The sequence below is a fragment of the Dipodomys ordii genome, unplaced genomic scaffold (genome assembly GCF_000151885.1).
Source record: "Dipodomys ordii isolate 6190 unplaced genomic scaffold, Dord_2.0 Scaffold58, whole genome shotgun sequence".
In the NCBI taxonomy this organism is placed as follows: Eukaryota; Metazoa; Chordata; class Mammalia; order Rodentia; family Heteromyidae; genus Dipodomys; species Dipodomys ordii.
Genome location: NW_012267274.1, coordinates 2,243,576 through 2,260,791, shown reverse-complemented (window position 1 = coordinate 2,260,791; position 17,216 = coordinate 2,243,576). Strand labels below are relative to the sequence as shown.

The 17,216-nt window shown below is 50.5% G+C and overlaps 1 protein-coding gene across 5 annotated transcripts in view; it reads left to right on the top strand.

The window, feature by feature from the left end:
- Window positions 1-17,216, top strand: part of Mgmt (O-6-methylguanine-DNA methyltransferase) — a 199,502-nt gene that overhangs the window by 40,869 nt on the left and 141,417 nt on the right. For 3 of the 5 annotated variants that reach the window (XM_013021863.1, XM_013021864.1, XM_013021862.1), the window contains exon 2: window positions 262-395. In XM_013021863.1, the coding sequence (XP_012877317.1) occupies window positions 274-395 (122 nt within the window). In that variant the 5' untranslated portion in view covers window positions 262-273. The remainder of the gene's footprint in view (window positions 1-261; window positions 396-17,216) is intronic. The other 2 variants (XM_013021865.1, XM_013021861.1) reach the window with 1 other exon arrangement.

Sequence of the window (17,216 nt, the reverse complement as noted above, 5' to 3'; positions counted from 1 at the left end):
TCCTTCCCTCCCTCCCTCCCTCCCTCCCTCTCTCCCTTCCTCCCTCCCTCCATTCATTCATTCATTTTCTTTTCTGACCAAAAGTTTCTAGACATATGTTCTTACTTGACTTAAAAATTGTTCCTGGATGACATTGTCCAAAATGAAATGTACTCTTTACCTGACTGACGTAACTGTAATCACCTTTATAAATAACAATTTAAAAAAAGAAAAAAGCTAGCTCTCCCTTAATAACGATAAACAATGATTGTTCCTCTCCAGGTAGGTGGCACAATGGATACGTGTGCTCTGCAGTACAAGACGGTGGACAGCCCTTTGGGAAGGATTGAGCTGGTGGGCTGTGGGCAAGGCCTGCACCAGATCCGGCTGCCCTGTGGGAAGATGACCAGTGCCGAGTAAGTACCAGTGACCCTGACATATCCCAGAAGCCCAGGTCAGAATCACACGTGATTCCTGCGCATTCTCCACCGGATGCCGGGTGACAACTGGGTCTGATGCCATCAGCCACCACGACTGGTATCTCAGTAAACAGTGCCAGTCACCCTTTAGCCATCAGCCATGTCTCATCCAGGGTTGCTTCGTGACCACCTCTGAGGTGCACTGTGACGGGCCGAGCAGTGGGAGTGGTGAGCGTTTTTAGGAGGTGTGAACGCCTGGTGCCTGCCACCGGCCGGTGTGCACCTCATCGCGCCGTTCTCGGGCAGGACGGGCCTGCAGCGCAGCGTCCGGGGAAAGGCCCACGCGCCCTGCAGGGCACCCTGAGCGCCTCCATTCTGCGTTTCCTTCATGGGGCTCAGGGTGGGGTGGGGTGGGGGCTGTGGAGTAGGCTTTTCCTGGGGGACTTGGGGAGCACCATTCCTTTCCAGGAAGATGGAGTCTCTCTCTGCATGATCCCCACTATATTTCCCTAATTGTAAAAACATAAAAAATTTAAAGCACTCCTAATGTTTCATTCTGAAACATAACATTTAATTTCCTCCATTCATTGATTGTGAGGAGTTGTATTAAAATTGCACTTCTCGTTATTTCTGACAGAAAGAGAAAGAGAGAAAAAAAACCAACCCACTCCTGGGCTTGGTGTTTGTCTTAACTGGCTAATAAACACAATGCCAAGAACATTAGATAAAGAAAATACATAAGAAACATAAAAATTGATTTTAATGGACCCCTGTCAGAGGCGACCATAATGAGCACAAGTGTGGTAATAAATATCCGCTCTCCTCCCCGGCCGGCTTTCCTGTAGAGCTGCGTGCTACAATCAATATCGTCTTTCTTAGGACTAAAAAATAAGCAAACCTTTGAACTGTGTGAACATGCGCCTCCCAGCTTCTATGAGAAACATCTGGCTGTGGTGTTGAGAAAATCACAGGCACCAAATACTTTGTAGGGAAATGTCATTTTATCTCTTAGCATGTTCAGTTGCACAATAAATCATAGAAATTATGTGTTGGGTTTCTTTTTTTTTCCTCCAAAAGGAAATGAAAAAAAGAAAACCTGACAGCATGTTTGGGGGAAAAATAAAAATAAAAAGCAAGTATTATAAGATACATTTAGCGAGGTATCCATTCTGGATTGTGATGAGTTTTTACATTATGGACGTTTCAAATCAAGAGAGATCAGATTTGGCCGTGGGAACAAGATACAGTTGACTTTCTCAGGAAGACACGTGGTAGAACTCAGCCGGTGGCCTCTTCTCTGCCTGCCATTGACAACTTTCCTGGGTTCGAGGCTCCTGGCCTGGTATCCCAGGCCCTTGGGACTGCAGGTGAGCGGTCAGGGTGGGAAGCTAGGGTTGGTGAGCCAGCGATGAGAACCTGGTTGCTAAGGGCAACTGGCAGACAGAGTTAATTTGGGGGACTATTGGAAAGCTAGAGAACAGAAAAATGATAGAAATTCGGAATGAACAGTTTTCAACATTGAAAGACTGAAATAAAAATTACATAGTGAAGCTTTAGATTTTGAGTGTACAGTTCAATAGGTTTTGACAAAAGCCTACAGCTAGCAGTACCGCTTCCCCCCAGCCAAGAGCCTGCACACCCCAACAGTTCCCTTGTGCCCCCCAAGTCAATCCTAGCAGGGGAGCCTTGGCCAAGCCTCTTTGTAGACATCTGTTTTCATTTTCTCTTGAGCAAATTCCAAGGTTAGGAATTACCAGATTGAGCAGCATGCATGTATTGACCTTTTTAGAATTTGCCAGAACTTTCTTCAGAGTTGTGTCATCTGCTATTTCCGCTGGCCGCACGTGAGCATTTCGATTGCTCTACTTTCTTGCCAGTACTTGATGTTCTCAGGTTGTAAAATTTTTAGCCCTCCAGGTGGTAACATGCAGTATCTCATTGTGGCTCTAATTTTCATTTCAAGTGCTTTGCCCATTTTGTGTCTCCTTGGGTGTGTTGCAAGTATTGGTTGTGGTTTTGGGAATGCGTCGTCTGTCAGATCTATGAACGATATGATTTTTTTCTTGGTGGCTTATGATTTTGCTCTGATAATTTCTTTTGATGAGAAGTTTCTAACTTGGAATGAATTACCCCTTTTTCCTTTAATTCTAGCAATTTTTGTCTTTAAGACATAATTGCCTGCTGTAATTTCACCAAGGTATTCTACAATTTCTTTCAGAAGCTTTATCCTTAGCTTTTTTTGGTGTGTGTGTTCAAGTTATCCATTTGGGGTTTTTTTTATGAGGTGTATAGTTCATTTTCCCTATGTGGTTAGTTATTTCATGGTTTGTGGGGGAAAACATACACACACACACACACACACACACACACAACTTCCAGGTTCCTGTCAGAATTCCATCAGCTATGTGTGAGTGCTGAGTGCTGTTCTAGGTGCTCTATCAGAACTCAGTTTTCCATTTGTGGGTACTGTTCTGTGACTTTGTTTTACCTGATTAAGACTTAACAAGTTGTCTTGCTTTTCTTTTTTTTTTTTAAGATTGCTTTGGCTCTTTCCTCTCTTAGCTTTGTGCTTTGCCTCTAGCATGCATCCAGGTGTCCATTTTTGTAGCTTCTTGTTAGGATTTGACTGGGAGCTGTCGATGTCAATTCCGGGCAGGTTGACATCTTCTCAATATTGACTACAGCAATTTGAGATATGATTTCTCTCTGCATTTATTTGGGTTTCCTTTCATTTTTCTCAGCAGGCTTTTGTAGTTTCCAGCAGAGAGGCCCTGCGTGTCTTTGGTAAGATTGATCTCTAACTACTTTGTTCTTGACGGTGTTCTGTATACGCTTAAAACTTTTTTAACTTTTAAATTATTGCTGCTGGTCGTTACAATTGATTTTTGTTTGCAATCTTGGGTAAATTCATGTGTAGTACCCACTCCCCTTTCCCTGGGGTTAACTTTCTGCTCTTTGTTACCTGTGATCAAGCTGGGGGTCTAGAAACAAATGGAAAATTCCAGAAGCAGTTCATGGTTTTAGGTTGCACGTCATCATTCTGTGTAATGGCGAAATCCTGGGATTCCATCCATTTCATCCTGGGGTGAAAATGATCCTTTTATCTGGCCGTGCCCTGTCCATGTGCCCAGCTGCCATCACCCAGATCTTTTGTACTTCTGCAGTGCTTGTGTTCAGATGACCCTGGATCATGACAGGAGGGATGCTGGCAAGAGAAGCACCAGTGTGTGCAAGTCACATCCATCATCACAAGAAGGGGGAACGGGACAGTAAGGGAATCTGAGAGGCCCACACTCACCTAACAGGCATCACAGTCTCTCACCATTTTTCTCTTTTATCATGGTGTTGGAGTTTGTCCCTTTCTGTGCCTAGACGTTATCATAGGCGGAGTGTGAATAGGTTTCCACTAGGGTCTTGGAATGCTTCTGCCGTGGAAAGGGGCTTATGTACCGTCGATCCTCCTTACCCGAGGGCTTCATAGTTCTGCACTCATCAGAAATATTTAGAAAGTTGCCTCTGTTTGCAGAGTGGACATGCTTTGTTCCTCATCATTATTCCCTCAACCACGCATTAAGTCAACAGGTTATGCCCTGTTTACACACACATTCTATAAGCATTCTAGGGTGATTTAGAGTATGCAGGAAGAGGGGAAAGTTATATGCAAATGCCACACATTTTATGCAAGCAACTTGAGTGTCCCTGCATTCTGGCATCTTTGGGGGTCTGGGGACCAGTTCCTCTGGTGGGTAGGGGCAGCATCTGTATTTGTTCTCAGGGTTATTTTTCAGATCATGGGATTTTCTGTATAAAAATTCATGGTCCATGCATGAAGATAATACGCCACCCGCTTGGTGATGTTCTCAACTTTTATCTGTGCTGTTTGTGCCATTAGACATAGCAATTCATGCCAGCGACCCTCCTTGTCTCTAGGGAGGGGCTACTTCCGGTGTTTCTCCAGTCCAGGTGGCACACCCTGTGCCAGGTCTCCAGACTCTTCCTCAGCCTGAGCCCAGTGGCGTTGCTCAAGTGATCTCTGTCTGCACTCATGTAGTGGTGAGGTTTCCTCCTATTTTAAATATGAAAATTTTAGAATGTTAACTCAATCTTGAAAAGCTGGACTACATCCCTTTATTCACGCTGCGTGTGTGTGTGTGTGTGTGTGTGTGTGTGTGTGTGTGTGTGTGTGTGTGTGTGTGTGTGTGTGTGTGTGTGTGTGTGTGTGTTTCAGAGTCAGCGTTATTCTGAGTTTGGAAGCCCTCCTTTCTATTGTCCGGAAGTGCGCTGTGTGGGATTGGCCTTCGTTGCCCTCGGTGGTTGGGTTCACCTGTGATGCTGGCTGGCTTTTGCGCTCAGTGTCTGAGCCTCCAGGCGCTGTCCTCCCTCCTTCCCCACGGACTAGGCTTTGCCAGGAGCCCTCTGCGTTCTTCAGGCCACCCCGCCAATGATGACGGATGCCCTGGAAATCTCGAGCGGGCAGCTTCCCTGAGGCCCTTCTCTGTGATTCCTGGGAGTCCACACAGGTGCCATCTTTATCATCTCTAAAGCCATGCGACCTTGGTTATTAGGTCTACTGCAGGGTCTGATTTCTGTTCTGCATGAGTTGGTTACTCGCTCCTCTTTCCCTCCCCGAAGTCTTGGAGTCTAAGTTGGGAACGTGGTGTGATGGTTGCAACTTTACAACCTCCTGCCCACCCCAGGCTTCCATGAATGGAAGTTCCATGTAAGAGAACCTGTCGCTGGAGCCGTGACCTCATCACTGAGCCTTGCAACATCTCAGATTTCATGAGAAGGGCTGTGCACATGTTTATTTCCTGAATGTTATTTTGAGGTGTGTGTAGTGTCCGTACAGTTGATCACAGCGTTTGGTTACTGGGAGATACTGGCTATAGCGCCTGGGAAACCGTGACCTACAAACTTGCGGCTCTTCCCCCTAGAGGAAACCATACAGAGCTCATCTTTCACTTCCCGAAGATCGCCTCCCATTTTCATTCTGTTTGTCAATTAGATCTTCTAATAAGTATGCAGTCCTAATATCTGCTGCATATCCTATGAAACTAGGAAAACTGAGGGGTGAGGGGGGGTTGGAGGGAAGATGAATGAAAGGGGTGACACTGATCAAGACGCTTCACACTGACAAACTGACATGTAGAATGGTAACCTGTTGTATAACTGCGTGCACAGAAGACCTACTGTTCTTGAAAATAAAACCTGTTCATTGGTCACCTCTTCCTCTTGCAGGACTGGATGAGTGCCCGGGCCAGGACCCATTGTGGCCTTCGCAAACTTCTGTTTGGTTTTTAAGCAGTCAGCACAGGCAGGCTTGGGCCAGTTGGGAGCTTGTCCGTGAGGCCCCCCCTTGGTGGCTGCAGGGGTTCTCCAGCCTTGCCAGGCGGACTTGGCATGGGCCCTCTGTGGCCAGTGACCCTGGCCACACCTGTGGACACCTGTGGACACCCTTCTGAGCCAAGAGGCTCTTACAAGGTGACCGTGCCCTTCTGCTTGTCATTGGAACTCGGTTTTGAGAATGCTCTCTGCTATTTCTCTGCCCTGCAGCTGGTGGATAACTGCAGGCTTGGTTGTGAAGGTGTTCATGTCCTTGATACAGTGAGTTCAATGTGTTCTTGGTCTCTTATTTCCTTTCAAGCTGCATTGTAACTGGGTCGGCTCTAGGGTGCTAGTGTACACGGTAGCTCTTGCGTATAGTTGTCTCAGAATTTAAATATGACCGGGGTTAAATGAGTTTAAGTTTGAGCTTTAAGCACTGTCTTGCAGCAAACTCACCCAGAAGTGGTGGCAGAAGTGGGACCTCTTATACAACAAAGTTGGTAAATAATTTAGCGTGCGGCTATGCTCTGACTTTACTTCCATCCGCTCTGCAGACCTCAGGGCCTTGTCATCTCACAGGCTGAGGCCGAGCCTGGGCACTGGGGACTCTCCAGATGGAAGTGCCTGTGCCCCGGGGACAGCCAGATGGGTTGTCAGGTGAAGGATTCCTGGGATGGGGGCGGTGAGGCTGGGCCCAGGGCGCTGGCAGGAGCTGGCTGGATTTACAGGGATGGGGGCGGTGAGCGCAGCCTTTGCTGCCCCTGGCAAGTCTGGGTTGGGATGGAAGCTACGTGGAATGTGTTCACCTTGCGGGTGAAATGGTTTGGGCTCCATCCCCAGATAAACCAGACCCAACCCGAGCAGCTGGCCATCAGGGAGCTGCTGTGGGTCCTCAGACACCCCCAACCAGATGGCCCTGTCCGTGCCAGTGCTCAGTGTCTGGGGCTGGGGAGGGACTGTGGGAGGGATACTGTTCCCTAGCAACCGTTGGTCACATTTAAGACTCCTCACCTTCCTCCTGTCCGGGACACTTTCTTTCTAGCCTGGACATTCTCTCCAAATGGAACTACAGTCCCTGACTAAGCTCACAGGCCAGGAGGAGATGGCGCCCCTCTCTCCCCAGAATCCTGCACACACTTCTGGCAGGACATGCTCAGGAGTGCGTGTGGGTGCGTGCACACATGCATCTGCCTGTACTGGGACTTGAATTCAGGGCCTCACGCTTTTACTCAGCTTTCGTTTTCAAGGCTGGTGCTCCACCACTTGAGACATACTTCTATCTCCAGTTTTTTGCCGGTTGCTTGGAGTGGAGTCCATGAGACTCTGCCAATGCCAGCATTGAATCATGGTCCTCTGGATCTCAGCTTTCTGAGTAGCTAGGGTGACAGGTGTGAGCCTCTGACATTGTTTTTATGATCGCCCATTGTAATAGGAAAACAGGAACTTGGAGTGCAAGGAGGATTTTCTTTCTAAACTAGAAAAAATGTTCCCTGTGCAGTGTGCATGAGTTATGCATACCTGTGGTGCAGCACTCTGGAAATTTCCGCTTGTCTTTAAGAGTGTCCCTTCCACTCCAAACACACTTGCTCTAGGAAGAAGTTGTTTACCACCCCTCTGAGTTATTAGGTAACCCCGTCCCTAGAATGGATTTTCCTTTTTAAAAAATCACCTGGAAAAATAGAGAGCTTTCTGATCTTTATTTTATGCAGCTCACCAGCTCTCCTCGGAAGAGTTATTGTATTACCAAGCACTGCTTTTATTAAAAAGAACTGGACACCGATTTCCTTCAAAGTTCTTGGAGTGTTTGAATCTTCCCTAGGTAAACAAACTCTTATTGGAAATCATATTTTCACTGTGACACTCTGGGCAGGAGTATTGAAAGAATGGTGTGCGGCCTGCGTGCTGGGGCTGGCCAGGCTTGGCGGTGGGGCACACCCCGGGATGGGCCTCTGCCCCTACCAGGATGCTCCCTGTCTGGTGAACCTCTGCTGAGTGGGTGCCACGGGGCCCCCTGTCTTATATTTTGGAGTTCTGGGATTGAATTTACAACCTCACATGGGTGAGGCAGCCGTTCTCCCCAGGGGCCTATACCCCTAGACCTTTTGCTTTTAGACTGCTTGTTAGAAAACATCTTCTGCTTTTGTATGGATGTTCCCTTGGACTTGGATCCTCCCGCCTCTGCCTCCTGAGTAGCTGTGATTATAGTGGTGTGTCACTACACCTGGCGTAGCCAGCCGCAAATAGAGGAACGTGACAAGGGACTCACGGCTGTCAGGGTGCTGGACACCAGGGATCTAGAAATGGGGGTGCTGTTTGCAAAGCTTACAGATAATCCCAGAGTCAGGTGCTCTCCAGCAAGCAAGAACTTTGTCCCTAGGAGTGCTCACACACACGCTTTGGGGGGAGGGGCACCACCTTCTCCAGACAGGCCATGTCCCCTTCATTACCTATTCCGCCGTGGGTTCTGGGCTGAGCCCTGTAGGCTACCATAGCACCAGCGTGAGCATCGTGTGTAAACATGGAGAAGATGCAGGAAAGACGCCCAGCGAGAGGCTTCTCAGTCAGTCAGGATCGTAGGAAGCCTCTGTCCTCCGCCGTCCTTTGTCAGACTCTGAAAGTTCTCAAGACTTCAGCCAAACCAAGGGAGTACTTGTGAGGGGCCATGAATTCAGCAGAGTGCCCACAGCTTGTTTTGGGGGAGCTCTGGTTGTGTGGGAGCAGCCAGGTGAGTACCAGCGAGAGTGGCCCAGCTCTGTACATAGAGCCTGCCTTGTGGGTTCCTGGAACACAGGGCCCTGGCTGAGCAGACCTGGGGCTCCTTCCCTGAACATCACTGGGGCCCCTGAAGGGCGGATGCCCTGTGCCCTCCCTGCGGGCAGCTCTAAAAGCCCTGTATCTTACATTAAAAACCTATGTCAGCTGCCTTGCGTTTTTCTATTTATTAAAACTTTTCAAGCAGTGAAAACATTTGACTTGTTAATGAGGGAGTGAGGGAGTTAATGGCCTGCGGTGTGGATCCTCCACGTCTCCTCTTAACCAGCACACAGGCTCGCTGCCGCCCCGCCTTTAATTCCTGGGACGGGCTTCGGTAGGCACGTGCAAATAGATTTAATGATTCGCATCAGTAGATCATTCCTCCGTTTAATATCTTCTGATATTTTGGGTCAGAGACTCTCTCTTTGGCACAGCGTCTCCTGCTGGTGATATCCATCTTGTTGGGGTGGGAGGAGAAGCGGCATTTTCACACAGATTCCCAGGTTTCTATTCCTGTGTTCCAGGAGACGGTGGTAGAGGAGAGTGGCTAGGAGACACCCTCATGGGTTGGGGACACCCTTGTGATTTGGGGGACACCTCGTGGCTGGGGGCTTCCCTGGAGAGGGTGCATGTCCTGTCGGTGCTGGGACCCTCCAACTAGGCAAGCAGTGCTGGCCCAGGGCGTGGGGTGCTGGGCACCCCCAGTGCACAGAATACTTCTGATGAACAAGTTCAGCAAAGGGATGGGTTGGAATTAGAACGCAGCTCTGCAGCAGCCCTAGGGGCTCCTCTGCGTTCGGTCTCTTGGCAGCCTGGAGGTGGGTGATGACACGCAGAGCCTGTCCTCTGGAGCTTTGTCTGTCGGGGTATTGAAACCTTGCTGGGTGGCCAGCAGAGGCACCGGGAGGACAGCAGAGACGCAGGTAGCCGCTCATCCACGGCCACGGGCCGTGATCCTAGGACTTGGCCCAGATGCTCAAGCCCTTTGTGCACAGTGATGGGACACGTGTGCATGACAGCAGCCCATGCTGCCGTGCGCTGTAAGCTGTCTAGATAACGTAAGCCCCACCTGTGACTCTTGCTATGGGTCTGGATGGGACTTGGGCCCCGCCTGACCCCGCCTGTGGGGTGGTCTCAGCTGGTCTCGGTGCAGAGCATGCTGGGTGTGTCGGGCCTTGACTCATCCTAGGGTTTCCTTCCTTTAGCCAACTGCTGGGGACTTCCCTTTGTCACCTCTCACCTCTGCCCGGGGCTTCGCACTTCCCACTTCCTTGCCTCCTTGTCTGCGTCTGGCTGGAACGCGAGCTGGTTCTGATGGTATTCTTTTGATCATTAACACGGTACCCAAACGTTGGTTTTGTGTTGCCTGTGACTCTTCCACAGTAGAAATAGTGATTTGCTCCGGTGCCCGTCTGTACTACGAGAACAGCCCACAGATGGACCGAAGGAGAAGAGGACACATCAGCTAGTCGTTTGGTAGCAGGTTTGGATTATGCCGAAGTCTTTTGAGTTTTTACTTAGCTGCTTAACAAGCATCTTGGTGATCTACATATTGTGTAGATAAAATAGAAACCCACCACCATTTTGCCAAAGTTCAATAATGGGGCATCAGTTTCTCCAACTGCAAACACTCGTATGTAACGCGTTCCATGGGGTGAATACAATGCCTTGGATTATTGTCAACCTTGCAGAAGGCTGTGTGTGTACACGCAGGAGAGAGAAGAGAGAAAACGCATCTCTGAATGTGAGCGTACAGGTGTGGCATTGCCCGTGGCCGAGGACTGGTGTGTACAGCTTGCTCCGGCAAGCACCCTGCCCTCCCCCGTCCCCCCTCCCCCATGCAGGAGCATCCCCTGGCCTCCAGCCCATGGGCTGCCTGCTTCTCCCACAGCACCAGTTGCTCCCCAGGTCTCAGAGTCTGGCAGGCCGGGCTGGGGTATGGGAGGGACCTTAGCAGGATTGGCCTTCAGTGTTTTCAACTTCGAAAGCTGGTGGGTTGTGGATAAATGGCCAGGTAGAAATGATGGCGCTGTGCTGAAATGGCCTGTGGGCTCTTCCCTGGGAGCCGTGTGGAATGCTGCCCCTTCGGGCGCAGCCACAGGACCCATTATGGGATGCAAATGAGAAGACTTGTGGGTGTTTCTCCTTCGTGAATGTGTTGTTCCCTTTGTAGAAGTGAGGAATATCGATACGTTATGGCCTTTCTCCAGCAAGCTTGTGTCTATTACAGCTGTGGCGATGTGGCCCCGGTGTCCCCATTGCGCTCCTTCCTGACGTCCCGCGCCTTGCCCGCCCAGCGCCCACAGCCATTTTCACCGAGTCAGATAATTTCCATTTTCCTTTGTGAAATGGAAGTGGTCGCTTTCCTTCTCCATTCTCAAGATTGGAAATCATGTTCCAGCTCTCTGTCAGTGATTGTGACAATCTTCTGTGACTTTTCTGTTATTGCTGCCCGGAGCCGCGCCAGCTGTACACATCTGGTCTTCCGGCCCTGCTCTTTGTGCTTTTGTGAGGCTGCGGTTGACTTGGAGGTTTCCATCAAGTGTGTCAGATCGCTTTTGCGTTTCTCTCCTTTTCTTTCAACCTCCCCTTATTTCCATTTTGATCGTGGACGTCCTTCTGAGAAGCCTTGGTGTGGAGCGTGCCCGCCTGCCCTCTGCGGTGGCACCTGTGTCATCCGTGCTTCCTGCAGCGGTGGCAGCAGCCACTGCTCTCCGATTTGGCATTTCGATTCAGATAAGCAGTGTCGGGTCTTCTGCGGCATGTTGCCAGCGGTGAGGTTCTTCCCAAGCCCTCCTCTGTGCAGGGGCTTAGTCCTGCCTTACCATGGGGCACAGGCCTGCCCGAGTGTGGGACATGAGTGTGTGTGATTATAGAGCACAGGCCTGCTTGAGTGTGTGTGAGTGTAGAGCACAGGCCTGCATGAGTGTGTGTGAGTTTGCGTGAGTGTAGAGCACAGGCCTGCCCAAGTGTGCGTGAGTGCGGACACAGGCCGCGTGTGGGCATTGTGCTTGCTTTGGGGTGTTGCCCTGCCTACCACCTGTAAGGGATGCTTTTGTTGGTAGCGAGGGTGATAAGCTAACAGCGCGTCTTGACTTGCACCCACGCTTGCCTGTGTACTGAAATTCCAGTATTTATTCCGCATGACTTCTCCCAAGTATACACCGTAGCCTTCTTACCTTCCCTGCAATCTCATCCAATCTTTGAAGCTAAAACTAGTTTGGGCCATTGAGGGACTCGTAGAAATTAGGTCTGTCTGAGTATGGACATGGCTGCGTGGTGAAGAATGGAGTTCTTATATAATTTGTGATTCCCAGCAATAATGATAAGAAAGCCTTGTTCGAGCTCCATTTGTCCCCCTTCCCTCCTGATTCTTCTCTCTGTCTCTGTCTCTCTGTCTCTTTCTCTCTGTGTATCTCTGTATGTCTGTCTGTCTCCCTCTCTCTGTCTTTTACCATTTTAGGGGCAATTTCTAGAAATGTTAGCAGCTACCCTTCTTTCCTTGCCACGTGACCTGCTGTAAGGTAAGTGGCTGTGGTGCAGCGCGTGGCTCGATGGGTTATTAAATTGTCACCCTCCGAGATGGATGGGGCAGCCCGGTGTGTTGTGCTGTATATCATGGCAGTCATCCAACTGTTTCAGAAAAACGAGGAAGGGTAAATTCTTCCAAATTTATGATCAAAATTAGCAATTTTACGAAGTCCTGTAAAAAAGAAAAAAAGACCTTACAAACTTTTAAAGTCTTTTTCAAAATATACATCTTCATTCTCAAAAAGAAAAAAAGCTGGGCAGCCCACCCTGACAGGGTTTCCACGGGTCCCAGGGCTAGGCCAGCCGCGGTGCAGGCGCCGGTCCCCGGTGCTGGCGCTCAGTCAGTCGGCCAGAAAGCTGACGTGCTCAAGATTTACCGTGCGTTGCCTTGGCCGTCACTCCCATAAGTATTAATTTTAACTCCACTAATAAGAAACTGAACAAAAGTGGAATTATGAGTTCAGTAGTATTCTATGAAAGGTCAGTTGTTAAAAAGGCAGAGCCTGACATTCTGCGAGAAAGGTGCCATCATCAATCATCCCGGGCGCACACGGGTGTTCCTGACGGACACCGTGAGCCGCGCAAGGTAAGCTTGTGGGCCTCCTGGGGGGCGAGCCTTCATGGAAAAAGGGGAGGTGTTTAAATGTGCATCAGGATAGCTCAAGGCCTTGCTCTGCTTTCACGATCTGAAGGTGTGCATAGGCTGTAGGAAATCTTAGGAGGTGTGCTTCCCTGTTCTGACACAGCATAGACACCTGTTTGTACAGGTGAGTGGGTGAATTTTTTGGTGATACCTGGGCTCTGACGACAACACACACACACACACACACACTCCCATGCATGCACACATACCCGCTGAGCTCAGAGTGGTGGAGTTCTGGGCAGCCTTCCTCGCCGTGCTTCGGACATGGTGGGGTTTTGGCAGCTGTCTTCGCTGTCCTGGGGCGATGGATCCTGTGTGACGCTGACAAGACACACACTGTGCGTGGGGAGTTTGAGTTTCCAGTGGGCTCCTTGCCATGTTCGGGGTGATGGTAGTTTTGGGAGACTCCTCGACCTGTGCCCTCTGCAACCATTGGCGAGGTTTCCTTAGTCTCCGGTGATCGCTTCGTGGCCAAACTTGCTGTGCATTCTGACTTTCTTCTGCAAAAGAGTCCATAATGTATTTTCGGACTCTCCTCCACCCTTCTTTCTCTACCAGACTTAGGAGGAGCAGCAGAGTGCCTACTGTGCACAAAGCTTAGTCAGGCATTCCACGTTAAATGATCGGAGTGTTTTATGTGTCCCGCCAATTCAGTGTTAAAGTTCAGTACAAACATATAAATTATTGAGCAGTTAGCCGGTGACACATTCATCAGCCGAACATCTTTTATTGTGGCCTGTTGACAGATGATTTTCATTCGCCCATTAAAACACAATATTGTTGGAGCTGCGGTCTGTTTCTAGCTTTCCTTTGTCTTCAAGGCTGCTGGCGATTTCCTTGAAAGCAAGCATTTGAATATGAGAGCCCTGTGGAACACCAGAGAGCTCGTGTTTCTCATCAGGAGCAGATCTTTTTCAGATGTTTTCTCTGAAGATGATTCTGGAAAGAGCACTGCTCTCTCATCTGGCCGCATCCAGGGGGACTCTTGAGATGGGGGTGTGGGAACCTGTTGGGACCCTGGCTGTGTGGTGTGTGGAGGAGAGGCTGCACCCGAGCTGAGCCCTCACAGGGCTGGCTTCGCTCTGCCCGTGTGGACGGTGCCCGAGGAGGCCAGGCGGCAGTGAGTGGGCCAGGGAGATGCGTGCGGCCGTCCCTGCCTCTGCCGTGCTCCCTGCAGGGCCTGAACGGCAAGGTGCAGGTCCGTCATCCCAGCTCCCGCCTCAGCTGCGTTGGTGCCCTTCAAGGACAGAAGCTCCCTGATGCGATGCCATGCTGCCAGTTTTCCCTCTTGCCTCATGCCTGAAGTCCTATTTGTTGTTGGAGACGTGGGGGCTGTTCTCATGTCTGGTGAAGAGTCTGCTCAGTTTTCACCAAGACTAAGTTTATTAGACGCCACAAACAGCACAAACTGCTACGTCTGCAATGTTATGATTCTCTTCCCTTATTGTCATAACTTTTGCTTAATGGCTGTTTGTGCTACATTGGCCAGGTCCATGGGTTGCTTAACATAAATGATTACATTTGCTTATGATTAAGAACTTCCCCCATTAGAAATACAGGACCCAGGACTTACAAATGATTTGTTGTTACAGCATTCTACTTCATTAGCCACGTCACGGACCCCACAGACTCATTGTCTAAGAGGAACACTCGTAATGAGCTGTGTAATACAGACCCTCCAACAAATCGGAGGGCGCACCGCCTGCCGGAGCTGCGTGGCCGGCAGAGAGGAGGCGGGCAGAGGAAGCAGGAGCCTGCCCCCGACGGGGAGGAGTGTGGCGAATAAAGTATTTTATGACCGGAGCAAGACTTGTTGTAAAAAATTATATACCGTTCATGACCAAAATCCTTCAGAACACTCTGCCACCATTCCCCTCTGAACTCTATAGCTTAAGTTTTAAGCATCTTGTGGGTCTCTTGATATAGCATTAAAAAAACAAACAAACCTTCCATGCAGTGGTTCTTGCTTGAAGGCCCGCATGTTCTACTCCACGCCACCTCTGGCCTTATCCTGGCTTGTGATTGTCTGTGTCCCACCTGGTCATGAGGAATGCCACAGCCGGACCTCATTTCCTGTGTGCAGTCACATGGGTGATGTGTGTGTGTGTGTGTATGTGTTGATGTCCTATGTGCAGTCAAGTGGGTGATTGTGTGTGTGTGATTTCCTGTGTACAATCATGTGAGTGATTGTGTGTATTGATTTCTTGTGAACAGTTACATGGTTGTGTGTGTGTGTGTGCGTGTGCATGAGAGAGAGAGAGATCACAGGGTAAGTAGCAAGGAGGACTTCCTGGAAAACCACATTAAAGGTCACAGGCCTTTTTGTGAAAGATGAAAATCCTGAATCCTGAAAGCAGCTACAGGGATAGATGAAGTGGGCATTCATTTCTCTGACAGCAAAGGAGGACTTATTTGCTTTCCCTGGTGCAGCAAGTCTGACGGGGGACACACCGGTCCAGGCTGCCAGTTGGTAGCTGTGATAGCAGCAGCTGTTCTGGTTGGGAGCCGGGCTTGGCCACTGCAAGCCCTCGGGGTTACTTCTGCGACCACCGATTGGACACTGGCTGTGTGTGTGGTCCACAGAGCCAGGCTTGAGCCTGGTGATCAGGCCCAAGGCTCAGGTCAGCTCTCCTGCGGTGTCCTGAGATGAATCTTCTATGGACTCTGAAGGGCCCAGGCCTCTCTGCACCTGACGGGGCTCCTCCACTCTCACCCTGTGGAATTTCATGCCATTTGCGTAGTTAAGAGTGGGTCTTGGCTATTGTGTGAAATCTCTTGGTGAACTGAAATTTTGCCCTGGAACCCAATTTCTCAAATAATTAAAAAGGATTGGCTGTGTGTGAGCATTGGAGTCCAGTGGTCTCATGGAGAGGGGGGAGGTGGGGCGGGGGCAAAGCTGGAAGTCACATGGTACAGGTGGGGAAGGGCAGCTCTGTCGTTCATGGATTGCTAACGTTTGGAGCCGTGCAGTACAATTAAGCATACTTAACCCGACAGCTCCCCAGCCTGGGATGGAGCCAGGGTCATGGGCCCCTCCTGGGTCTGGCCGGGCTCACACCCATGACTTGAGGGTGGGGGGCTGTAGGTGTAAGTGCCCTGGCAGTGAGAATTCCCACACCCCATCTGCCTGCCGCATGCAGGGAGGAGTCCCGGCCCTCCCGCCAGCTTGCCCACGTCATGAAGTGGCCAGACACAGCTTGCCAGAGGGCAGAGCAGATGAAGGGGGAGGGACAAGGTCTTGTAGTCCCATCCCTGGTGCTCCCGGGTTTCCTGACCCTTGACCCCAGTGCCTCCTCCTGCTCCTTTCCCAGGCCCTACTGCACCTCCTTGCCACCACCTCCCTGCTTGGCTTTCCTGTCTAGGAGGCCACACCCTGGCGTGTTGCAGACTCAAGATGGAGCTGGCTCTGTGGGCCTCCCTGCCTCTGCCACCTCTTCCCTTCCTCACACCTGCTACCCAGGGCGGTCATGGTCTGAAGGCTGGCTTGTCTTTCTCCTATCTATCTACCAGGGCTTGCACAGAGAAAGATGGGGCCGGTACAAGACCTCCACCACACTGCTGTCTTGTGGAGGTGAGCGTGGCAGCTCCGACAGGCCGTGTGTGCAGAAGGTGTGTGGGAGCTTCGGGTGGGGACCCTAGAAACTGGCGCTGGCATGTGAGTTTCTGCTTGGACCAGTGCGAGACTAGAACCTGCATACAGCAGCAGCCAGCCTCAGAACCGCAGAGAACATGGCAGGATGGGGCGGCATCTTGTCCTATGGGTGTGTGTGAAGAGTTATGGGAACCTTGAGCTACATATAGGGAAATGACAAGAAGAAGAAGAGGAAGAGGAGGAAGGGAAGGAAGGAAAGGAAGGAAGGAAGGGAGGGAGGAAGGAAGGGAGGGAGGGAAGTGGCACTGTGGCTCAAGCGCTTGCCTTGAGCTGAAGAGCTGAGGGACAGCACCCAGGCCCAGAGTTCAAGGCCCATGACAGACAAAAAAAAAGGAGGAGGAGGAGGAATGGTGAAAGGCAGTATACGCGCTGGACTGAGCAGCAAGGCCACGAAAGCCTCACTTGGAATAATCTGCGGCAGGTGTGCGAACACTGTCATGCAGGAGTGGGGGGCTCAGCCTCGCCGAGGACGCTGTGACGTATCTTGCTGAGTGAGGAATATGTCGCTGTAGGTTTCAGCTGCTCCTGTCTTCTGGCTGAGAGAAAAATGAATGTCAGATATTGAAACGTAGATGCCGCTAGGCCTGGCCGTAACTTCTTGTTCCTTCAGATGTGGTAGGCCTATTACTAATGAGACCACGTGCAGGCTTCCGTCTGTCTCGGGCACTACACGTGAGCATGGTGTCCATTCTGACACTCCTTGCACTTCTGCCAAAGCCCTGAGCGTGGCAGACCAGGTGGGAGGGAGGAGTGAGCCCTACGTAGCCCCCTCTCCTGCTGGATACCGAGCTCCAGTGAGACCCTGAGGTGCTCTGACCGGGGAGCAGTCCTGAGTTTGACCTTTGAAGTCGTCCGTTTGAGGTACAAAGCATCGAGATGTTATCACTCAGAAAACTCAGCTCCGCACCACCTG